At 45.6% G+C, this 26,558-nt stretch overlaps 1 protein-coding gene across 1 annotated transcript in view; it reads left to right on the top strand.

Moving 5' to 3' along the window:
- LOC141103000 (D-threitol dehydrogenase-like) overlaps nt 1-26,558 on the top strand; it is a 148,447-nt gene that overhangs the window by 98,983 nt on the left and 22,906 nt on the right. The window contains exon 8 of the mRNA XM_073592091.1: nt 8,345-8,462. Within this exon, the coding sequence (XP_073448192.1) occupies nt 8,345-8,462 (118 nt within the window). The remainder of the gene's footprint in view (nt 1-8,344; nt 8,463-26,558) is intronic.

The following is a 26,558-nucleotide window of genomic DNA, read 5'->3' as shown; positions in this document are numbered from 1 at the left end:
GTTTGTGTGAAAGTTATAGCGTCTATAAGCTATGGTATATATATATATTGGAAGTTACGCAGCTATAGATGCTATACTGTAATGGCGGCGATCAGCGACGTATAGTGGGACTGTGATAGAGTGGTGGCAATCTGGTGCTAACAGACACTGGCTGGGAGGGTTTCTAACTGACAATGACATTGCTAGTGACACCAACACAGTTATCAGTGACACTGTACTAATGAGACTGGCAGGAAGGGGTTAACCTCTAGGGGTATTAATGGGTCTAACTTTGTGCCTAACAATGTGTAAGGTGTGCTGCTTTTACTTACTAATCAGGCTGTTTTTTCTCCCTGCTTTTCAGGCAGAAGAAACAGCCAGATCATTATTCTAATATACACAGAGTTCTGTATGTTTGTAAACACAGGACTCTGTGTGTAATTGGATACAGCCGATTAGCAGGTTTCAGCCGAAATCATTGATTGAAATCTGCTGCCAAACCGTTCTGTGTCCAAGGAAGCTACCCAGCACAGAATTATTTAATAAGGTACCATACTTCTTTTCAAAAGCACTGTAAAGCGCCCGCCAGATCTGGATCAAATAGATTACCTAAAACTCAAATTAAATGTATTCCCAGTAGCAGTGGCAGCTGGTGTTTTTTTTTTTCGTGGTGGGGGTGGGGGTCCACCTCCTAGGCGTCCATTTGGATCACTTCCTGATTGGCCGGTAGGAGGATCGGTGTGACAATAGCGAATTCATTCGCTATTGTGACACAACTGGGCGGGCTCAGGGCGCAGTGCTCTGTGCCCCGAGCCCACCCTTTTTTGAAGCCTATTAGAGTCTCTGGCTGTAATCACGTGCGTCAAAAAAAAAAAAATCCCCTATTGGAATCCATGCGTCCGGCACCCTGCATGTAGATTAGGGGGGTGGACGCATGGATGGGGCGCGGCGTCCGTGCGGCCCTAATGGACGGGCCGCCACTGCCAAGTAGACTTTCTGTCCTTAGTACAGATGTAAAACATTTGAGCATGGTCTGTTTCTTAGGCCCCTTTCACAGGTGCGGACCGTATGTCCGTATTTCATCCATCCATTTTCAGATGAAATACGGACATACATGCATCCCTATGGGATAGTGGGTGTCAGCGGATGAACATCCACTGACACCCGATATCATCCGTCCCCGCTCCCGTCCGATTCTGCAGACAGATCTATCCGTCTGCAGAGCGGATCGGATGAACACGAACAGATGGTCCGTGCTCATCCGATCCCCCATAGAGGAGAGTAGAGATCTGACAGGGCGGTCCCTGCACAATGTGGGGAGCGATCCCCACGGAGCAATCCCCGCTGAGCAGCGGATGTTCATGGGTTGGATCAACATGGATCCGTCCCGTGTGAAAGGGGCCTTATGCTGACTTTTCTTCATGTAGCAATCAGCCTTGAACTTTCACCTTCTGCTGGATGTTATTTGGCATTATCACTCAAACCTCTGCTGTGCACACCTTCCCGCATTTGTGGACTTTAAACAGAGGCCACAGCCTTTAAAGCAGTTCTAAAGTCTTATTTTTTATTTGACTAAAATAAAAAATATGTTATACTTAGCTGCTCTGTGTGCAAGGGTATTGCCACTTCTGGGGTTCCCCGCTGGTGCTGTCCGCTCCTCTCCTTTTGTATCTGCCGCTATAGTGAACCACTTGATATGGGGGCAGATGTGCGGGCTCGCTCCTGAGCCAGACTTTGTGCATTCATAGATGCACATGGCCCCACCCCCCCACTCCCTCCTCACAGGATTTGACTGACAGCAGCAGGAGCCAATGTTCATTTGCTATCGTAACACACCTGGGTAGGCTCCGTTCGCATTCTCTGCGCCCCGAGTCCACCCTATTTTGAAGCCTATTAGAGTCTCTGGCTTTAATCAGGTGCTTCAAAAAACACCCCCCCCCATTGGAATCCATGCATCCGACGTCCTGAAAGGGGCCAGACGCATGGGTAGGGGGGCTGGCCATGGATAAGGGGGGCGGTGCCCATGCGCCCTTAATGGACGGGCTTCCCCTGCTGACCAACTGTCTGAGGACTTACACTGGTCTAGCATTTGTCCTTTCTGTTGTCCATGGCAACACAGAGAGTCTACTGACACTTGGCTTAATCTATTACCTTGACTTTCTGAAGATATAACGGAAGGGGTAGTAGTGTTGTTCATTTTAGTGTATTAGATGAAACCGAGTAACCACATGTCTTATACTACTTTATGAGGGCAGGAGCTTCTGATTGTGCAAACAGTTTATCTCTACTGAGAAATGGAATTAACTGTGTTCCACTTTATCTGTGCCGCGCCTGCCTGGCGACCCGAGGACCTCTATCTATGTCTAATGTGAATGCTGTGACCTGACCTTCCTCTGGAACACTAATGAAAATCGTGTGCCTCTCTTCTCAGTGATCATTGAGGCTGACAGAACAAAAAACGACAAACATTTTCCAAATCCTTACTGCTGACGGGGTCTGCGCCTGTTTAGAAGTTTCTATCAGAACAAGGGACAATGTAGCTGTTGGTACACATATACTTGTAATACTGGCCACACGTTACCGACCAGGCTCTTTCTGGCACTTTTTATTTACAAGTTTAAATCCATGTTTTTTTTGCTAGAAAACGCAAAATTGTATCATACTTACCGTAATTTTCCTTTCCTGGTGCCTATCCATGGCAGCATACTGGTACTAGCGTATGCTGCCATGGAGGCACCAGGAAAATGGAAAATTGTATCATACCTACCGTCATTTTCCTTTCCTGGTGCCTATCCATGGCAGCATATGCTAGTACCAGTATGCTGCCATGGAGGCACCAGGAAAATTACTTATAACCCCCCCAAACATTACATTTTTTTTTTTTTTTTAGCAGAGACACTAGGGAATAAAATGGCGATCATTGCAATTTTTTTATGTCACACAGTATTTGCGCAGCTGTAATTTTGTGGGAAAAAACACTTTAATGAATTAAAAAAACAAAACATGGTTTCCCCAATTTTTTTTATAATGTGAAAAATGATGTTATCCCGAGTAAATAGATACCTAACATGTTTACAGGTTACCTGTTTGGAGTTACACAGGAGGTCTTGCGCTGGAATTATTGCTCTCGCTCTAATGTTCACAGCGATACCTTACAAGTGTGGTTCGAATACCGTTTACATATGCGTGGACGACTTACGTATGCGTTCGCTTCTGCGCACGAGCACGGAGGGATGGGGGTGCTTTATTTTTTTTATTATAATTTATTTTAATTTTTACACTGATCCTTTAATTTATTTTTTGATCACTTTTTTACCTATTACAAGGAATTTAAACATCCCTTGTAAAAGAAATAAGGATGACAGGTCCTCTTTATGGAGAGATCTGGGGTCAACGAGACCCAAAATCTCTTTCTTACCTTTAAAAGCAAAAATTAAAAAAAATATATATTTTGGATTTTTTAATTTAAAAATAAAAATAAAAAATTTCTTCCAGCCTGGACCGAAAGTGATGTCATGACATCGCTCTGGTCCTCCAAGGCCATAGAGTCGATCAAAGGAGGTTAACTGGTGTGCAGTCATGTTGGAACGGAAAGGGGCCATCCCCAAACTGTTCCCACAAAGTTGGGAGCATGAAATTGTCCAAAATGTCTTGGTATTCTGACACCTTAAGAGTTCCCTTCAATGGAACTAAGGGGCCAAGTCCAACCCCTGAAAAACAACCCCACACCATAATCCCCCCTCCACCAAATGATTTGGACCAGTGCACAAAGCAAGGTCCATAAAGTCATGGATGAGTGAGTTTGGGTTGGAGGAACTTGACTGGCCTGACCTCACCGCTGTGATGCCTTGTTAACCAATAGGCTTCAGCGTAATGCTCACACCGTACATATGGGCTGGTCAGTTGCTGGGCAATTGATATTTCTGTGCTAGGAGCGTGCTAACTGAATGCTCCCAGCACAGAGACCGAGCTGTCGAAGACAGCTCTTGGACCTCACCAATGATCATAGTTGGCTAGACCGACTCCTAATCACAGTGGTCACATGGTTGCCAATCCTTTCTGCCCTCCGGGCATACCGAACTTTTTAAAGGGACACTAGGGCAGACAGGAGGGGCTTAAAAGGAGATGAGAGCTCCACCCACTGGTTGAATAGAAGACTACATGGTATTAATTTGCAATATTTCCTATTTATCTTTGAAACTTTATATCTAAAAAAAAATACATATACAACCACTACACATTTCCTTTAACTGTTCTGTAGCCCGTGATCACACTTCTTCAGAAGCTTAGTCCCTAAAACGTCGTTCACTAGGATAGCTTCTATGAGACATAAAATAAACCCAGTGAAATGCTAAATACATTTTCTGAAAGAGATATGAGGAGTTCATGACTCTTGTTTGTATAATAAAATATGTGCTTAGCTGCTCACTGCCACAGGGAAAAACTGAAAGGAAAAATTCACTACAGAATCTTCCCAAAAAAGTGCAATCTGACAAGTGTCTTGCTGCTATTAAAGCTGCAGATTATTACTGAAACTCTTCTAGATCAATACTGTAACTTTTCCATTTTTTATTTTTATATTGGTACAAAAATATTATGCTATCCCTCAATTTCTACTTTAACTATAGCTTGCAACCTAACCTGTTATCTTTACGTCTTCATTTTATTCAGTCAAGCTGTTAACTCTTAGCTAGGGAAATTTGAATGTTTTCATTTTGACAAAGTTTTGGAGAAAAGTGGGGGAATTTCAGTGAAATTTCACCATTTTAGAAAAATGCACTGGAGTCAATAGGGAAGGTGAAGTTCAGTTAGTTTTATAGTGTTTACATTTAACACATAAAAAAAATGAAAATAATAAACATTTTATGCTTACCTCCTCTGTGCAATAGTTTTGCACAGAATGGCCCCAAACCTCTTCTTCTGGGGTCCCCTGCAGGTGCTATCTGCTCCTCTTCTTTGTCTTCCCCCATAGGAAACCGCTTTCTATGGGGTAGACACGTGTGCTTGATCCCAAGCCGGGCTGTGTGCATCCTCAGACACACACACACAACGCAACTCGACCATGCCCCTCACTCTTTCCTCTCAGCATTAGCATTAGAAGCCAAAAGCTCCCGCTGCAGAGTAGAGGAAGAAGGGAGAGAAGAGATGCAGTAGTGCACAGACCTGGATCGATTAAGGACTCATATGTACTGTATTTAAGGGGAGGTGGGGGCAGCAAATTGTTAATTTTTTTTACCTTAATGCAGGGGAAAAAAATGTTTTGCTTCAGAACTACTTTACGTTTTTAAAGGTGCAATGGGCCTTAAAGAGGAACTGCAGTCTGCTCACATAAGTTGTAATAAAAACATCTTTGCCATTCTGAAGCTTCCCTACAACCACTTTGCATATTATTTTATATATACTGTGATTCTGTACTTGTCAAATCTTGGGCGGCACAGTGGTGTAGTGGATAGCACTTTTGCCTAGCAGTAAGAAGGGTCGCTGGTTCGAATCCCAACCACAACACTACCTGCATGGAGTTTGCATGTTCTCCCTGTGCCTGCGTGGGTTTCCTCCCACACTCCAAAGACATGTTGGTAGGTTAATTAGACCCTGTCTAAAAATTGTTCCTAGTATGTATAAATGTGAGTTAGAGACCCTTAGATTGTAAGCTCCTTGAGGGTAGGGACTGATGTGAATGTACAATGTATATGTAAAGCGCTGCATAAATTGATGGCGCTATATAAATACCTGAAATAAATAAAATAAATAAATATGCTGCAGAAATATCCCTCCACTAAGTCTAGCTACAGCCATTTTAACTGTGGGCAGCTGAATCTGCTGCCTGTTCACTTCCTGGATTTACACAGAGGCACACCTTAAGCTCTGCAGCCCTGCAGCTCTCATTGGCCCTCTTATGACTCATCCCCCCTCCCTTCCTGGCAAACTCACATGAGAGTGAGGGAGAGAGCTGTGCATGATGTTATAAGCCTAGGCTTTTTATCAGACAAGAAACAGGAAGTGGGCTGTATAAGGTATTTACTGGCAGAAAAAAAATGTTTCCCTATCCAAAGTTAAAACAACAAGGGCAGAAGATTTAATAGGTGGAAAGATGAAAAAAAGACTGAAGGTCCGTTATTAGGCTCGATTCACACCTATGCATGTTGCTTTTGGGCGTTTTTGGAGGTTTTTTTTTCATGCTTGCCACGTTTTTGAGCAGCGTTTTTGCGGCGTTTTTGCCGCGATTTTGCCGCGATTTTGCCGCGATTTGCGTTTTGCGTTTTTTTTTTTTACAGTTTTTTTTTACAGTCAAAAAAAAATAAATAAAAAATTTAAAAAAAACTAAAAAAAAAAAAACCCGGCAAAAACGCATCAAAAACGCTGCAAAAACGCTGCAAAAACGGTGCACTTGCGTTTTTGATGCTTGTCCATTGAATTCTATTACATGCAAAACGCTGCATTTTGCATGAAAAAAAGTCCCTGACCCTTTCCAAAAATGCAGAGAAACAAAAAGGCATTGATGTGAACATGTTCCATAGGAACCCATGTTAAAAAATTCCCGTGCATTTCTGCAAAATGCAAAATGCATCAAAAAACGCGCTAGTGTGAATGGAGCCTAATTATAGGTTACAGAAGCCTCTTTTAACTATTCTTTGGCCAAAAATAGCTCCTCCATTTTTTTTTTTTTATTACTGAAAGAAAACAGACAGGCACATAAAAGTTAAATATTTTTTAAGCAACTGCAAAAACAATAATTTAATAAAAAAAAAAAAAAAATTACAGAAAACACTAAATAATATAAGCTTCTCCTAATTACCCCCCCATCCCAAAAAAAAAATGAAAAGGGGGAGAACTTTTTTCTAAGTACATATCACCTAAGCAGCTCAATAAATGAAATTAAGTTTCCACTTTTGCAAATGTCTCCAATTTTCCAGTAGTTTCCAGCATTCTCTCTGCTCATCCCTACTGTCAACCCAAACGCCCAACCTTTTACCAATCTGAAAAGGACAACTCTTTTTTTGCCAAAAATAAATAAAAAATGTACTGAATTTAGATTTTGTTAAAAAAAAGTCCTTGCCAGTCGGTCTGGTAAAGTAGTAAAATAGATGTTGGTCTGGGGTAGGGATTCAGGAAAAAGACCAAAGTAACGCAGTCATGGTCTATAACAGGGGCGGACTGGGCAGGGGGCAATTGCCCCCCCCCCCCCCGGGCCTCTCTGATGCCCTGTAAGAAGGCTGCACGCTTCCGCCGCAGACATGCCCAAAAGCTTCCTGGTAAAGAGGAGTAAAAAGTGCAGGATGAGGACAAGGACAGAGCGCAGGTCACCCCCCCCCCCACACGGATGGTGTATGATCTCCTCCCCCTGCCAGCCCCAACTGAGCCACCCAGCCACCCCCTGCAGCCTCCGGCCATGTCCTGTTCGGGAACCTGGAGTCGGTGCAGCAGGCGCTGTCCAGCCCAACCTGCCCGGTGAGCAGAGAATACCTGGAGTGGAGCTTCAGCCTGGGTAGGGGATCGGGAGGAGGAAAGGAAGAGGGAAAGCGGGAGGGGGGCTGAATCGATGCACCATAGGCCTCTGGGTTGTGCTTGCCCCCTGGGCTAAAAGTTGCCAATCAGCCCCTGGACTGTAAATGTAATGTTTCTGTGGATGAGAGATGGGGACATGGCACTGTTTCAATTCACAGGGCCTTCTGTACACAGTAGTCACATCCATTCCCCTGCTCTGCATGGGCTGTCCATAGTGAAAACTTCAAGAGATTAAAAAAAAAAAAAAAGCCTTGGAATTAGCAGGTATTATTCACCATATAGCTGAGCATCAAAAATATGATTTTACCTCCAGGTTTGCTATGGAGCAGAGTTAAAGTGGAACCATAACAGCCTGCAATGGAGTTCTCTGTGTACTGCCATATCTGATGCAGCAAATGGCTTACTGGTTTAATGCTGCCCAAACCTATTCCTGGCATGAGGCAGATGCCATTAATGAAGTCACGGGGATTTCTGTACCACTTTAATCTGTACAATTTAACAGGCCTCTTGGCAGGTCTGCAACCTCCTTTGCTCTGTGCAACCTCCTTCTCATGCTTCTGTATGTGCAAAGATGACATGAGTTTAGAGAGGGCAATGAATGATCCACTAATTCAAAAGCTCTGCTATAGGACCATTTTGAGGATGAAGGTTTCAAAAACAATTAACTAGCGTGGCAGGCAGGTACAGAAGGTGGAAGCATGAGGAAAAGTAGATCCACTCAGGGTGGGCTTCCAGATGTCAGTTTGAGAAGACAAAATATACCTTTGTGACTGCAGCATATTTTATATGATAAGGGAAAGATTGTATCATGTAAAATATTTATGTTATAAGGTCTTGTGCTGTCTTTTTTTTGTTGCAGTGCCTCACCCCCAGAAGCAGTTAGCCTATAACACCTCGAAAGCCGGTGTGGTGAAATTAACACAGACGCTGGGAACAGAATGGATTGACAGAGGAGTAAGGGTCAACTGCATCTCTCCGTAAGTGCCTGTCACAATAACGTGTTCTTCTGTGCTACTTTCACTATTATATAAATTACAGTTTTTCATATTCTGAAATGCGCAAAGTGGCTGTAAAATGACACATTTGCAGCCCGAAAGCTTAAGGGCTGAACTTCAGGCAAACAGCTAAAGCCACGGATGAAATACATGAGTGAACAAGATAGTCACGGTCTCTTTTCTACTTCAAGAAGATAGGAGATGTGTAGGAGTCAGGTGGGGCACTTAGAAGTTTATATGAAAGGGATACCAAGCGTCACGGTGTTCAAGTGTCCAAGCAATGTTGATCGAAAGGTGACGGATGAGTGACAGCTGTCCAACTTCTAGGAAGTATTGTGGATAAGCAATTCAGTAATTGAGCAAGTCTTCAGTAGGGATGAGCCGAACACCCCCCGGTTCGGTTCGCACCAGAACCCGCGAACGGACCGAAAGTTCGCACGAACATTAGAACCCCATTGACGTCTATGGGACTCGAACGTTCGAAATCAAAAGTGCTCATTTTAAAGGCTAATTTGCATGGTATTGTCCTAAAAAGGGTTTGGGGACCCGGGTCCTACCCCAGGGGACATGTATCAATGCAAAAAAAACTTTTAAAAACGGCCGTTTTTTCGGGAGCAGTGATTTTAATGATGCTTAAAGTAAAAAAAAAAAGTGAAATATTCCTTTAAATATCGTACCTGGGGGGTGTCTATAGTATGCCTGTAAAGTGACGCGTGTTTCCCATGTTTAGAACAGTCCCTGCACCAAATGTCATTTTTAAAGGAAAAAATCTCATTTAAAACTGCTTGCGGGTTTAATGTCATGTCGGGTCATGGCAATATGGATGAAAATCAGTGAGACAAACGGCATGGGTACCCCCCAGTCCATTACCAGGCCCTTTGGGTCTTGTATGGATATTAAGGGGAACCCCGCACCCAAATTAAAATAAGGAAAGGTGTGGGGCCACCAGGCCCTATATACTCTGAACAGCAGTATACAGGCGGTGCAAACAAGACAGGGACTGTAGGTTTGTTGTTAAGTAGAATCTGTTTGTAATTTTGAACATTTTTAACGTGTTTAGCTCCAGCCAAAAAATCTTTTCTAAGCTTTTTGGAAAACATAGGGAAGGGTTATCACCCCTGTGACATTTGTTTTGCTGTCTTTCCTCCTCTTCAGAAGATTTCACCTCACTTTTTTGTCCCAATGAAAAATGTTTTTTGAAAATTTGGGTTTTTTTGTGGAACAAGGATTGGAAAGCATCAGTGGAAAGGAGAAATTGTTTTCCCATATTAACTCTTACAGGAGAGAATTTCCCTTCCTAGGGGTAGATTTCATCTCACTTCCTGTTGTCTCCTTCCGTTTGCAAGTAGGAGTCGTTTGTAAGTTAGATGTTTGAAAGTAGGGTCCTGCCCTATATACTCAGCAGAAATTTGGGCCTTAGGTGTTGCTGTGGCCACAACACTGTAAGCCCTCACAGGGCCCTGCTGTGAAATATTAGATCAAGAATTGTAATTACATGCCCCTGTTGAACAGGAGCTGAAAAATTAGGCCTTAGGCACTGGTGCTGGTGCCACAACACTGCAACCCCTCACAGACACTCTAGTTGGAACGCAGTAACGAGCCCTGCTGCAAAGTATTGCATCAAAAATTGTAATTACACGCCCCTGTTAGACAGGGGCAGAAAAATTGGGCCTTAGGCACTGGTGCTGGTGCCACAACACTGCAACCCCTCACAGACACTCTAGTTGGAACGCAGGAACGAGCCCTGCTGCAAAGTATTGCATCAAAAATTGTAATTACACGCCCCTGTTAGACAGGGGCAGAAAAATTGGGCCTTAGGCACTGGTGCTGGTGCCACAACACTGCAACCCCTCACAGACACTCTAGTTGGAATGCAGGAACGAGCCCTGCTGCAAAGTATTACATCAAAAATTGTAATTACACGCCCCTGTTAAACAGGGGCTGAAAAATTGTGCCTTAGGCACTGGTGGTGGCGCCCAGAACCAAAAATGTTCTTACAAGCTATCAGCGTGATGATTGAGGAGGAAGAGGATAATTACTCAGGGATAGTCACTCAGCATCAGCATAGGCAGTCTTTGAAGGGATCTGAGATTTCAAAAAAAATTATTCGGTTACATCAGCATCAGGTGCTTGGTAGCTGGTGGTGATCCAAGACTCATTCATTTTTATGAAGGTCAGCCGATCGACCGAGTCGGTGGACAGACGCACCCTGTGATCGGTTACCACGCCTCCAGCAGCACTGAATGTGCGTTCCGAAAGAACGCTGGATGCAGGACAGGCCAGTAGCTCAATTGCATACTGTGCAAGCTCTGGCCAGTGATCCATCCTCAAGACCCAGTAACCCAGAGGATTTTCGGTGGGAAAGGTGTCCAAGTCTGATCTTGCCCCTAGGTATTCCTGCACCATGTAAAACAGACGCTGGCGATGGTTGCTGGAACCGATCATACCTTGGGGCTGCGGACCAAAAAATTGTCTGAACGCATCGGTCAGACGGCCACCTTCTCCACCGCTCCTTCTTTGACTGACCGAAGCCTCAGCAACACGTTGTCCAGAAACAGGAGTTTGTAACCTCCCAGTCTCTGGGAACGTGTTGCACAGACCTTTCTGCAAGGCCTCCCGAAGATGTTTCATCCTCTGCTCCCTCTGCGATGGCAAGATAAGGTCCGCAACCTTACCCTTGTAACGTGGATCAAGGAGGGTTGCCAGCCAGTATTGGTCCTTCTCCTTGATACCACGAATACGAGGATCCTTACGCAGGCTTTGCAGGATCAGGGAGGCCATGCAGCGTAGGTTTGCTGAGGCATTCGGTCCGGAGTCCTCTGGGTCACTAAGAACGACATGGTCCGCAGCCACCTCCTCCCAGCCACGTACAAGTCCATGTGTTTCTTGGGACTGATCCCTTAAAGACTGCTGCTGATGCTGAGTGCCAGGCTCCACCTCCATACTGACACAATCTTCCTCCTCCTCCTCCTCCTCTTTCTCCTCGTCCTTTTCCTGTGTGATCGGCGGGCACGCAGGAACACTGTCTGGATAAAGGGGGCCTTGAGAGCTAAGGAAGTCCTCCTCTTCCTGCCTCTGTTCTGCCTCAAGTGCCCTGTCCATTATTCCACGCAGCGTGTGCTCCAACAGGTGGACAAGGGGGACAGTGTCACTGATGCATGCACTGTCACTGCTCACCATCCTCGTGGCCTCCTCGAATGGTGACAGGACAGTGCATGCATCCCTGATCATGGCCCACTGGCGTGGGGAAAAAAAACCAAGCTCCCCTGACCCTGTCCTGGTGCCATAGTCGCACAGGTACTCATTGATGGCCCTCTGCTGCGTGTGCAGCCGCTGCAGCATGGCCAACGTTGAGTTCCACCTGGTGGGCATGTCACAGATTAGGCGGTTCTTGGGCAGGTTAAACTCCTTTTGGAGGTCTGTCAGCCGAGCACTGGCATTATATGACCGGCGGAAATGCACACAGACTTTCCTGGCCTGCCTCAGGACATCCTGTAAGCCCGGGTACCTGCCCAAGAACCGCTGCACCACCAAGTTAAGGACGTGAGCCAAACAGGGCACATGGGTCATTTGTCCCTGTCGGAGGGCAGAGAGGAGGTTGGTGCCATTGTCGCAAACCACCATTCCTGCCTTAAGTTGGCGTGGCGTCAACCACCTCTGAACCTGCCCCTGCAGAGCTGACAGAACCTCTGCCCCAGTGTGGCTCCTGTCCCCCAAGCACACCAGCTCAAGCACCGCATGGCATCTTTTGGCCTGCGTACTTGCGTAGCCCCTTGAACGCCTACGGAGCACCGCTGGTTCCGAGGAAGAGGCCATGGAGGAAGAAGAAGAGGAGGGGGTGGAGGAGAGAGGTGTGTCACAATCAGCATTTTGGAGGCGTGGTGGCGGAACAACCTCCAACACTACTGCACCTTGTCCTGCATCCTTCCCAGCTGCCAGCAGAGTCACCCAATGCGCCGTGAAACTTAGGTAACGTCCCTGTCCATGCCTGCTGGACCATGAGTCAGCGGTAATATGCACCTTACCGCTGACCGCCCTGTCCAGCGAGGCATGGACATTGCCTTCCACATGCCGGTAGAGAGCCGGAATCGCCTTCCGTGAGAAAAAGTGGCGTTTGGGTACCTGCCACTGAGGAACCGCACATTCCACAAACTCACGGAAGGGGGCAGAGTCTACCAACTGAAAAGGCAGCAGTTGAAGTGCTAGCAATTTTGCCAAGCTAGCATTCAACCGCTGGGCATGTGGATGGCTGGGAGCAAACTTCTTTCGGCGGTGCAGCAGCTGGGGCAGGGAAATTTGCCTGGTACAATCTGACGTCGGTGTACCAAAAGCAGATTGCCCACAAGTACTTGGCTGTGACACACCTAATTCTACACCTTCATTCCTCTCACTGCAGGTCTCAGAGAGGACTGAAGGTCTAGTGGGGTTGGAAATCTCAGCTGATGAGGAGCAAGGAGAGATCCTCTTTGTTCTTTGGTGTGGGTCTTTTAGATACGCTTGCCAACGAACTGCATGGCAGGTCAACATATGTCTGGTCAAGCATGTGGTACCCAAGCGGGAGATGTTTTGGCCACGCGAGATACGCTTGAGACATATGTTGCAAATAGCAGCGGTGCGATCTGATGCACTCGTCTCAAAAAAGGCCCACACCAAAGAACTTTTTGAATAACGTGCAGAGACTGCAGCGCCCTGCACATGTGGAGCTTTGGGGTGTGATGCAGTCAATGTGCTGCCCTTAGGCTGGCCCCTGGAGGGCATCCTGCCTCGTTGGTGATGTGCCGCCGCCTCCTCCTCCTCCTCCTCCTCTCTCCTATCAGGCACCCACGTTGAGTCAGTGACCTCATCATCCCCTCCCTCCTCATCACTGGAGCAAACCTGGCAGTATGCTGCAGCAGGGGGAGCATGACTGCCAGATTGCTGTCCTTCTTGGGCACCCCCTCTGTCCGTGCTCATGTTACTGCCTTCATCGAGCTCAGTATCGTCATCAGAGCCTTCCAAACGCTGGGCATCCTCCTGGAGCATGTACCCAACACTGTGGTCAAACAGTTCGAGGGAATCCTCATGAGGACATGGTGGAGCTAGGGAAGGAGTCACTGATGACATTGAGCTGAGGGAAGAGGCCGCTGCTTTGCCAGACAAAGCACCCTGGGCATGGGTGAGAGAGGATGAGGAGGATGAGGACGGCTTGGTCATCCACTCAACCAAGTCTTCCGCATGTTGCGGCTCAACACGGCCAGCTGCCGAAAAAAAGGCCAAGCGTGTCCCATGGCCACGTGCTGATGAGGATGCACCGTCTCCACGACCAGCACTAGACACAGAGCCTGCTTGCCCTCTCTTATTGGCTTGTGACTGTCTGCCTCTCCTTCTTGGCCTTCCAGACATACTAATGGCCTGTAGCTGCACTAAGCTGGGATAGAACACCTGTAATTTTCTTCAGGTAGCTTTATATACTGTAACCAGACAAGCCTGCCTGTCAGTAGGAAGATAACAGGAACGGATCTAGCTGAACACTGTGAGCAGGACGCACTGTACTAAATGTAAATAGTCTAGCTGCCTGACCGTGGTACTAATAGGATCAAATAGAACACCTGTAATTTTCTTCAGGTAGCTTTATATACTGTAACCAGACAAGCCTGCCTGTCAGTAGGAAGATAACAGGAACGGATCTAGCTGTACACTGTGAGCAGGACGCACTGTACTAAATGTAAATAGTCTAGCTGCCTGACCGTGGTACTAATAGGATCAAATAGAACACCTGTAATTTTCTTCAGGTAGCTTTATATACTGTAACCAGACAAGCCTGCCTGTCAGTAGGAAGATAACAGGAACGGATCTAGCTGAACACTGTGAGCAGGACGCACTGCACTAAATGTAAATAGTCTAGAAGATAACAGGAACGGATCTAGCTGAACACTGTGAGCAGGACGCACTGCACTAAATGTAAATAGTCTAGAAGATAACAGGAACGGATCTAGCTGAACACTGTGAGCAGGACGCACTGCACTAAATGTAAATAGCAGGAACGGCTCTAGCTGAACACTGTGAGCAGGACGCACTGCACTAAATGTAAATAGCAGGAACGGATCTAGCTGAACACTGTGAGCAGGACGCACTGCACTAAATGTAAATAACAGGAACGGATCTAGCTGAACACTGTGAGCAGGACGCACTGCACTAAATGTAAATAGTCTAGAAGATAACAGGAACGGATCTAGCTGAACACTGTGAGCAGGACGCACTGCACTAAATGTAAATAGCAGGAACGGATCTAGCTGAACACTGTGAGCAGGACGCACTGCACTAAATGTAAATAGCAGGAACGGATCTAGCTGAACACTGTGAGCAGGACGCACTGCACTAAATGTAAATAGCAGGAACGGATCTAGCTGAACACTGTGAGCAGGACGCACTGCACTAAATGTAAATAACAGGAACGGATCTAGCTGAACACTGTGAGCAGGACGCACTGCACTAAATGTAAATAGCAGGAACGGATCTAGCTGAACACTGTGAGCAGGACGCACTGCACTAAATGTAAATAGTCTAGAAGATAACAGGAACGGATCTAGCTGAACACTGTGAGCAGGACGCACTGCACTAAATGTAAATAGCAGGAACGGCTCTAGCTGAACACTGTGAGCAGGACGCACTGCACTAAATGTAAATAGCAGGAACGGATCTAGCTGAACACTGTGAGCAGGACGCACTGCACTAAATGTAAATAGTCTAGAAGATAACAGGAACGGATCTAGCTGAACACTGTGAGCAGGACGCACTGCACTAAATGTAAATAGCAGGAACGGATCTAGCTGAACACTGTGAGCAGGACGCACTGCACTAAATGTAAATTGCAGGAACGGATCTAGCTGAACACTGTGAGCAGGACGCACTGCACTAAATGTAAATAGTCTAGAAGATAACAGGAACGGATCTAGCTGAACACTGTGAGCAGGACGCACTGCACTAAATGTAAATAGCAGGAACGGATCTAGCTGAACACTGTGAGCAGGACGCACTGCATTAAATGTAAATAGTCTAGATAGAAGATAACAGGAACGGATCTAGCTAAACTGAATACAGTGTATATATATATATGCAACACCTGGGATGCATATATATACACAATACACTGTAAGTGCAGCTAACTGACTGACTGTTCTGCCTAATCTATCTAACTCAAATCAAATGACACTGTCTCTCTCTCTCTCTCTATCTCTCAGCACACCGGAACACACACTACACAGGGCCGCCGTGCAGGCGGCCTTATATAGTGTGGGGTGTGTACTAAATCCCCTGAGCCATAATTGGCCAAAGCCACCCTGGCTTTGGCCAATTACAGCTCTCTCTACTGACGGCGCTGTGATTGGCCAAGCATGCGGGTCATAGTGCATGCTTGGCCAATCATCAGCCAGCAATGCACTGCGATGCCGCAGTGAATTATGGGCCGTGACGCGCCACACGAATTTGGCGCGAACGGCCCATATCGTTCGCAATTCGACGAACGATCGAACAGCCGATGTTCGAGTCGAACATGGGTTCGACTCGAACACGAAGCTCATCCCTAGTCTTCAGACATCTAAGGGGCGATCTATCCTTGTTTTTTTGCCTGATGGGGTTTTGAGTTTTTGTCTCAATGTTTGCTTTACTGGTAATGAAACAGACAGAAATATTTATCTTCCAAACTGAAAGCAGGGTTCTTGACTACAGGGGTCGTGAGTGTAGGTTGTGTTTTTACAGTCCCAACCATTTTCTGGGAAGCCACAAAAGGAAACCTCTATTTTATGTGAACAGCCTCACTAGAGCCAGCTAAAGAATTTTATTTTCTCTGTTTTACTAAACAAATACATTTTGATATCCCAATATTGCTTAGATACAGGGGCGTTGCTAGGTCTACAAAAGATCTGGGGCTAGAGCCCATAGCAGCGTAGTAAAGAAAGTCATACGCTTGGGCGGGCATACACATGTATATAATATACGTGTGTGTGTATCCCCAGAGAGCCCTCCCTTACATCAGGGTCTCCAGAGAGCCTTCCCCTTGCATCAGGGTCCCCAGAGAGCCTCCCCCTTAAATCAGGGTCCCCAGAGAGCCACCCCCTAAATCAGGGTCCCCAGAGAGCCCCCCACTTACATCAAGGTCCCCAGAGAGCCTCCCCTCCCCTTGGGGACCCCTGCAGAGACTCGGGGCTATGGGCCCCAGATTCTGGGCTATAGCCCAAAAAGCCACCCCCTAGTGACGCCACTGCTTAGATATGATTCTTTTAGTTGCTGTCAGCATCCCTGTTGGGGAAATTCAGACTCTGTCATGGTCTGGAGTCAGGCTCAGAGGCCAGTAGGTATAGCAGTGGAGCAGCACCCACCGACAAATAGGACAGGTGTTTGAGCAGGTCACCCTGGCAGATACGGGTTCACCTGAGGTGCGGAGTTTAAGTACTAATCGCTATTCACCAGAGATCCTGATGGTGGAGATGGGTTTTGCTGCATGTTAGTACCAGGTTATGGTTCCCAGGATCGCTCCATCAGGAGGTGAGCAAGCTGGGGTCCAGTAGCAGATATAGCAGGTAGGGATCAAGCAGAAACGTAGCCAGGGAACAAGCCAAAAGGTTAGTAACGAATGGTTGCAGGTTGGGATTGAGCAAAAGCGTAGTTGAGGAACAAGCCAAAAGTCGGTAAAGAATGGTAGCAAAGATACGGACGGCAGCAGGAGAGACAAAACCCAGATATTGGCTGGAGGGAGCACAATAATCTGGCAAAGAAGAAGTGCAGAATTCCAGGTGGCTCAGCAGGCAGAGTCATTGCCAGGCACAGCAGAGGCCCCAGGTTCAAGTCCAAGTTCTAACAGACTCTTTATTTGTCCTGGAGACCATCATCCTACAGAAAAAAATATGGCAATTCCAAAATGTTAAATCTTTTGCCAGAAGAAGAGTAGAGAGGAAATCTTCATATTTATTCTCAGTTTAGGTTTATTTCTTTCTATTTTCTGTTGTGCTTACAAGATACAAAGTAAAGGGAAATCTCCTAAATGGGATACGTTTTCCTCCTCAGCTGTCCTTCTTTGGGTCTGATGTATAGACCTTTACAAAAAATATACTTTTTAACTTTCATCCAAGCTCTAGTATATTGCACTTGCTATTTTGAAAATCCAGTATAAAAGAAAATTAATGATGGGTTTAACCAAACACGTTTTGCCTATTAGTTCTTCATGGTCCATGTAATTGGGATGTGTGGCAGGGGTGTGTCTTGTGCTTACATACTTTGTGCTAAAAGGTGCTCCTCTTTGTCATTTGGGAGGTATGACCTTTATTCTTCCCTTTCCCTTTACGTGTTCTTCTTGCTTACAGAGCATAGAGCAGGTACCGCTACCTATTCTTCATGATCTCTAGTTTTCTGTCACTTTAAAATAGTTTGTTTGGGTCAAGCTCGCCGAAACAAATGATTGTCTTGACTAGCGGATGTACCCACTGTGAGTGCTGTATAAACTGCATGTAGCATCAGCTACATACAGTATGCAGCTCTGTGTTCTGGCAGTGCAATGGGGACTTCCTGTCTGCTGGAGGAACAAAATCAGGTTAGACTGAGCGCTGTTCACAGGAAGCAGGGATACAAGGCTTGCTCTGTTTGGCTAAGGTGGAGGGATGGGCGGATGACATCACAATCTCCACTTTAGCCAATCACATGAAGCATTTTACTCATTTAGAAAATACAAAGCTTCCTGTAAATGGCTGAACAGCACTCAGCCCAACTCAATTTTGTTCTGGGAATGGGACAGGAAATCTCTGTCCCGCTCCCAGAACACAGTGCTGCATACTGTATGTAGTTGATGTTACATACAGTTTATGCAGTGCTCACAGCAGGTGCATCTTTTAGTGAAGGTGGACCAGGTGGTCCAAACAAACTTTGCACTTATTTTAAAGTGACAGAAAGCTGGAGTTAGGCTTTAAATGATTAACAGTATGTCCAAATGAAAGAATCTATGTCATGGTCAGCATGTAGGTAGCCTCCTCACATACAGTTAACTGTGACAGGACAGTCTTGCTGGCTGAGAGGAGAAGTGGGACTACAGTTGTATCTTACTTACTTTCTCATGCAGAAATGTCATATTATATTCAGAATGTGTTTGTGTTTTCATGCTGTTTTGTGAAATCCTGTTAAGGCTGTAACATTCTCTGAACTTGACTCCAGCAGCCATCTTGGAGAAGCCTCATGTTCTGATTGGTACCAAGTTCTCTCGAGATTTTGTCCACCATTTTCTGTTAGCTTCCATATAAAAGGGGGCCCAGCCACCATTTTAAGAGACATGTGTGTGGACTGAGCAAGGGAAAGGTATTCTGCCTGTGAGGGAAAGCTAGGCCTTATTCAGGGAGAGTGTTCCAGCCTACAGGGACAGAACAGGGATCCTCAGGAGTCCTGCCTATCAGCACTGCTGCTGTGCTTGTGATAGAAGATCATCTAAGACAGTGTATTTTCCTGTTAAATCATCTCTGCTGCATCGGTGGAACCTGCTTATGGACTCCAGCCTATGGCAAGTAATCAAAATGTGCCTTGCATACCACTGATGTGCCTGAAGAGAGGAATAGTAACTACAGTGCCAGTTTACTGAGCTGCATTCTGTATCTTTGGTGAACGGACTGTGAATCTGTACCTTATATGCTAATAAAAGAACAGTTTACTCCACTTTTGTAAATATAATTTTCTACTGCTGCTTATCCGGCAATTAAAGTTACTTCATTTGCAATACCACGCAGTGTGTTTCCCTCTATAATACAGCCATGTTAAATCCCCCGCTTAAAAGCAGATTCTTTTATCACTAGTGGAAAGTACATGTGGGGTAAGGGAAATCTGAATCTCCAGTGAAGAAGAGCCCAGCTTTATGAGATGGTGATAAGGAAACTGACCTCAAAAAGGTCTTTCTTCTGAAAGCTCTTCACACAAATATGCCCAGGAATTGGCTACCTTGTCTCGGCAGTTGGCAGCAGAGAGGACAGAACTCCTCCACCAGATCCTGCACTTCTCTGTGCAGCTGGAGAAAGGGTTGTCTCTGCCCCCCTTCCCTATTTCAGCAGTTGGCAGTAGAGAGGAGGACAAAACTCCTTCTATAGATCCTGTACCTCTCTGTGCATCTGCAGCACCCCCTTGTCTATACCGCCCGGGGCTCAGCATTAAGCTGACTCCAGCCCTCCTCTGGTCCTCCTCCACACCCTGCACTTTCTGCTTCCCAGCTCCACCCCCAGCTTTTTCCCTGCAGCAGCACAAGGTAAAGTGGGTGCACTTTGATGTAAGGGAGGGTGGGGGGCTCTTAAAATCTGATGTATGGGGTGGGGCTTTGGACATCTATTCTTACAAATACAACTGGCCCTTTGAGGGCAAACATAATGCTGATGCGGCTCACGATGAAATTGAGTTTGACAACCCTGCTATATAGGGTCTGGTCTTAATTGCAGAGGACCTTAATAGTCTATCGTTACCTTTGGGGTGCTGTAGCCAGGATGGCATGTAGTTCCCCCTTTGCATACTTGGTGTTTCTATTGGTGGCCTGGGCTTAGCTAGTTCCTTGCTTGTTGTCATCCCTCACTTCGACTACCCATGGAAATTCGAGCACAATCAGATGTAGGAACAATTCAATTACACTTAGGGTAGCAGATCTTCAGAGCACTGCCAACCTTGCAAGCTTGTCCAGAGGGGAGAAAAGTTCAGGCAGATGCTACTGGCACAAGGAGACCAGTAGCAATGGGAAGAGTTCCTAATATTTCTTCTAGGACTCTTGGCCAGTGGGCCAGTGGATGGGTAAGATCATGACCAAGAATGGCTGAAACTATCATTTCGTGGGCTGCATTAGCTCCCGTTTAAATTCAGAGCTATAGCCTTTCTTGTAGAAAAAAAAAAAGCTAAGGCAAGATTAGGAATCCTAATTACGAAGTTGTGCGTGGCTTCTTATTTCTTCTTCGAAGAAAGGTCTTCGTTTTTCCTTCTCTAAATGAAATTCTGGCGTGGGAAAGACATCGCTAATAGGTTGTTAGCGCAGCACAGTCAATACACCAGCACATTAGTACGCTGGCAATCTCTATGGATAACCTGGAAAGGCTTCAAATGAGTCTTGCCTGCGAAGATGCACAGTGGCATTCCTCCAAAGAGAAGAATATACAACCAAGGAATTTCTTCACTCTTACAGCAGCCAAAAATGCCGTTCTTATAATCACTCAGCGAGGGTGCTGAAAGCCTGCAGAGTCGACAATATTTAAAAAAAAAAAATATATAAAAAAAATAAATAAATAAATATATATATATATATATATATATATATATATATATATATATATATATATACACAGTGGGGACGGAAAGTATTCAGACCCCCTTAAATTTTTCACTCTTTGTTATATTGAAGCCATTTGCTAAAATCATTTAAGTTCATTTTTTTCCTCATTAATGTACACACAGTACCCCATATTGACAGAAAAACAGAATTGTTGACATTTTTGCAGATTTATTAAAAAAAGAAAAACTGAAATATCACATGGTCCTAAGTATTCAGACCCTTTGCTCGGTATTTAGTAGAAGCACCCTTTTGATCTAATACAGCCATGAGTCTTTTTGGGAAAGATGCAACAAGTTTCTCACACCTGGATTTGGGGATCCTCTGCCTTTCCTCCTTGCAGATCCTCTCCAGTTCTGTCAGGTTGGATGGTAAACGTTGGTGGACAGCCATTTTTAGGTCTCTCCAGAGATGCTCAATTGGGTTTAAGTCAACCACTGGCAGACACTCCATTAGGGGCGCAGGAGCGCTGCCCCCCTAATACATGCGCCCCAGCCCCTAATCTACATGCAGGATGCCGGAATGGAATTCAATGTTTTTTGTTTTTTTTTTAAGCACATGATTAGAGCCTGAGGCCTCTAATTGGCTTCAAAAAAGGGTGGGCTCTGGGCACAGAGCACTGCACCCTGAGCCCACCCAGTTGTGTGACAATAGCAAATTAATAGCCACTATTGTTTTCCTGATTATCCTCCCGATTGACCGGGAGTCTTAGGACTGCAGTGATTCGGGGTGGGCGTGTCCTCCGTGCCTGGAGCTGGAGCCACAGCCGAAGGGGCATATATCGGGCAGCAGTGGAGGAGAACAGATTGGGAAGATAGTGGCCTGCCCTGCCCTGTGCACCCTCTTCATTGCCCTCATCTTCCCCAACCAGGCCCGGTACATCGAGGTGAGCCCGGTATATGTGACGTATAATGTCCGCCCCCAGGGACACTGCATGAGCTGTCATGGTGGTGGGAATATATCCACCTGTATGGGAAGGAGAGCCGGCCTCTGTGTGTGCGGTAAATACGTGGACTGAGTGATGTATGGAGTGTGTACCCTCCTGGTGTACTGTATATACCCCCCCGTATTCCCGTCCGGTCTTCCGCGAGCGTGGTGGTGGCGTTAGTTTGACGCCTCCCCCCCCTAAAATATTGAGCACCGGCCCAACTGTTTTTAACTGATTTTCAACATCTTAAAGTGTTACTAAACCCACAACAGTAAAATCAGTCTGTATATACAGACTTCTTTTACTGTCCTAAATCCATCTGCTGATAGCACAGAGCCCTAGGAGGCACTCTGCACATGCTCAGTTTGGTGTGTATTTTTTTTGTTGGGGAGGGTGCATGTGATCAGCACAGGGCTGATCAACATTGTCCAGACAGAGAGTCAGGGGTCCTGCAGCCTCATAGGTCAGTCAGCGGAGAATGAAAACTCCTCCTACAAGCTTTAACCAGTGCTCGGCCGGACACTGATAGAAGTCACAAGACTGCTGATGAGAAAAAGTATTTAGCAGTTTATATTTACTAAAATAATTTCATTTCCATGTTCTGTGTACTGTGGGAGACCAGATATAGTGAATGAAGTGTCCTGGGTTTAGTAACACTTTAACTACTTCAGGTCCGCCCTATAGCAGTTTTACTGCTACAGGCCGGCACCTGTGCTCCAGATCACACATACAGTATCTCACCAAAGTAAGTACACCCCCTCACATTTTTGTAAAAATGTATTATATCTTTTTATGTGACAACACTGAAGAAATGACACTTTGCTACAATGTAAAGTAGTTAGTGTACAGCTTGTATAACAGTGTAAATTTGCTGTCCACTCAAAATAACTCAACACACAGCGATTAATGTCTAAACATCTGGCAATAAAAGTGAGTACACCCCTAAGTAAAAATGTCCAAATTGGGCCCAAAGTGTCAATATTTAGACATGTACGAAGCAGTATTGGAAAGGAGGCGCAGTACATCCATGACAGGATGCAAGGAACGTAGGGAGAGAACAGGTTAATAGTAGGAGGGGTTAAAGAATGAACTGCACTTACTGGATTGGTGAACAGAGTAGATGGGAGGAGAGTGAATTTGTTGCAGGAGCTGGGGGAGCAGAAGCAGCAGTCAGGGATAGCTAGACAGGAGGAACGTTCCCTCCCTCCCGCCCTAATAGATGAGTTACAAAAAGATGGACTTCATTGGAGTGTCAGAGTGGTTGGGTCCTTGGCGACAGGAGTATATATATGGATATATATATATATATATATATATATATCCATATATATATATATATATATATATATATATATATATATATATATATATATATAAACAAAGTTAGTGAATCCTCGAGGCGAGTTGGCGGCTGGGGACAGATGCTAACAAAAAGTGATTACAGGCTCAAAAAGTTAAAGGGGGTCGTCAGGGACCAGCAACCAAAATTACTGGGATTTGAGATAAAATATTTTGAATATTTTAAGTTGTTTTTAAATATTTGAAATAAAAGTTTACAGTTTTTGGTTTTTGTTAATAAAAGCCGATAAGGCCATTTACATCCAAGCAGGTGTCATTGTCATTATTTAGTAGTAGCATAAGGCATTATACATGTACTGGTGGGGCAGTAAGTTATCTGGCTACCCTAGTCATGTCTGGCCACCATTATTTTCCAGCACTGCCTTAACCCTCTTGGGCATGGAGTTCACCAGAGCTTCACAGGTTGCCACTGGAGTCCTCTTCCACTCCTCCATGATGACATCACAGAGCTGGTAGATGTTAGAGACCTTGCGCTCCTCCACCTTCCGTTTGAGGATGCCCCACAGATGCTCAATAGAATTTAGGTCTGGAGACATGCTTGGCCAGTCCATCATCTTTACCCTCAGCTTCTTTAGCAAGGCAGTGGTCATCTTGGAGGTGTGTTTGGTGGTCGTTATCATGTTGGAATACTGCCCTGTGGCCCAGTCTCCGAAGGGAGGGGATCATGCTCTGCTTCAGTATGTCACAGTACATGTTGGCATTCATGGTTCCCTCAAGGAACTGTAGCTCCCCAGTGCCGGTGTTCTGTCAAGAAGTGCCCCCCATAGAATAGTGCTCGCACATGCGCAGGAGGGAGCCGCACTTCAGCTGATTTGCCGATCAGCTGAGGTGACGTGACCAGGGTGTAAGCGCACATCGTAGGAGGCATCCCTCGATGGGAGATACCATTTCTCGGCCACAATTGAAACCTATACAAACAGCGGGGGGAGACCGTAGTTCTCACATTGTGCCTCGCTGTTGCAGGGCAGCTTTACAGTGTGCTGATGGTCCGGTTTTGTCTGTGTTGCAGGGCGGGTTTGCTGTGTTGAACGGCCATTTTTGCCTGTGTGAAAGGGCAGGTTGCAACACAGACAAAACCAGCTCTTCGATACAGCCACTAGCCGCCCTCCAGCAGCAGCGATGCATAATCTGAGAACTATGGTCTTCCCCACTGATTGTATAGGTTTAAATTGTGTCTGTGAAATGGTATCTCCCATCGAGAGATACCTCCTACGATGTGCGCATCCGCCCTGGTTACGTCAGCCCAGCTGATCGGCAAATCAGCTGCTGTGCTGTTCCGTACTGCGCATGTGCAGTACATACTGGGCACTTCTCGACAGAACATCGGCAGCACTCATGCAGCCCCAGACCATGACACTCCCACCACCATGCTTGGCTGTAGGCAAAACACACTTGTCTTTGTACTCCTCACCTGGTTGCCGCCACACATGCTTGACACCATCTGAACCAAATAAGTGTATCTTGGTCTTATCAGACCACAGGACATGGTTCCAGTAATCCATGTCCTTAGTCTGCTTGTCTTCAGCAAACTGTTTATGGGCTTTTTTGTGCATCATCTTTAGAAGAGGCTTCCTTCTGGGACGACAGCCATGCAGACCAATTTGATGCAGTGTGCGGCGTATGGTATGAGCACTGACAGGGTGACCCCCCCACCCCTTCAACCTCTGCAGCAATGCTGGCAGCACTCATACGTCTATTTCCCAAAGACAACCTCTGGATATGACGTTGAGCACGTGCACTCAACTTCTTTGGTCGACCATGGCGAGGCTTGTTCTGAGTGGAACCTGTCCTGTTAAACTGCTGTATGGTCTTGGCCACCGTGCTGCAGCTCAGTTTCAGGGTCTTGGCAATCTTCTTATAGCCTAGGCCATCTTTATGTAGAGCAACAATTCTTTTTTTCAGACACTCAGAGAGTTCTTTGCCATGAGGTGCCATGTTGAACGTCAGTGACCAGTATGAGAGAGTGAGAGCGATAACTCCAAATTTAACACACCTGCACCCCATTCACACCTGAGACCTTGCAACATTAATGAGTCACATGACACCGGGGAGGGAAAATGACTAATTGGGCCCAATTTGGACATTTTCACTTAGGGGTGTACTCACTTTTGTTGCCAGAGGTTTAGACATTAATGGCTGTGTGTTGAGTTATTTTGAGGGGACAGCAAATATACACTGTTATACAAGCTGTACACTCACTACTTTACATTGTAGCAAAGTGTCATTTCTTCAGTGTTGTCACATTAAAAGATATAATACATTTTTGCAAAAATGTTAGGGGTGTACACACTTTTGTGAGATACTGTATATATATATATATATATATATATATATATATATATATATATATATATATATATATATGCAATTCTGGGTGGGGGGCAAGCATGCGCTCCGCCATCGACTCACTCCTGCTGTGATCACACACAGCTGGAGTCCAGCGGCAGGTACAAGGAACTCGATGTCTGCCGGCACCCGCCGATGATCGAGCAGAGAGGCAGAGCTGCGGTCTGCCTATGTAAACAAAGCAGATCGCTGTTCTGATAGAAGGGAAGGCATGGATCCTGTGTTCCTGCAAAAGCATCTCCCACAGTCTCCCACAGTTTAGTAAAACACTGGCTAGGCAAACAATTAACCCTTTGATCACTCCTGATGTTTACCTCTTCGCAGCCAGTGTCATTAGTACAGTGACAGTGCATATTTTTTAGCACTGCATTAGTGTCACTGGTCCCCAAAAAGTGTCAGTTAGTGTCAGAATGTCCACCGCAATATCTCAGTCCCACTATAAGTCGCTGCCATTACTATTAAAAAATAAATAAATGAATAAATAAAAATATCCTATAGTTTGTAGACACTATAACTTTTGTGCAAACCAATCAATATACGCTTATTGGGATTTTTTTTTACCGAAAACATGTAGCAGAATACATAATGGCCTAAATTTATGAAGAAATTAGATTTTTCCAATTTTTTTATTAGATATGTTTTATAGCAGAAAGTAAAAAATATTGCAGAGCTGTTGGTCTTGGTGCTGTCAGGACCTTAGACCACTGGAGTACTAAGTACTAACTGGTATCCCCCAGAGCTCCTAGTGGCAGAGATGGGTATTGCTGCATGTTAGTAAGTGGTCAAGGTCCTCAGGATCACCCCAAATGTGGTTAGCTAACCAGGGACCAGTAGCAGATAAAGCAAGTAGGCATCAAGCAGAAGCGTAGTCAGTAAACATGCCAAAGGTCAGTAACAAATGGTTGCAGGTTGGAATTAAGCAGAAGCTTAGCCAAGGAACAAGCCAAAAGTAACAAGTGGTAGTGGAGATATGGATGGCAGCAGGAGGGACAAGAGCAAGATATGGACTTGAGAGAGCACAAAAATCTGGCAAATAGGAAGTGCAAAAGCATGGCTTAAAGAGAAAGTTCATGGAAGGAGCACATGGTTTAAGGTTCAGCAGAAATAAAGCACAAGGCAGGATTGTCCAATGGAT

This window comes from Aquarana catesbeiana, linkage group LG07, assembly GCF_042186555.1.
Source record: "Aquarana catesbeiana isolate 2022-GZ linkage group LG07, ASM4218655v1, whole genome shotgun sequence".
Taxonomy (NCBI): Eukaryota; Metazoa; Chordata; class Amphibia; order Anura; family Ranidae; genus Aquarana; species Aquarana catesbeiana.
This window is presented reverse-complemented; position numbering and strand designations above follow the sequence as displayed.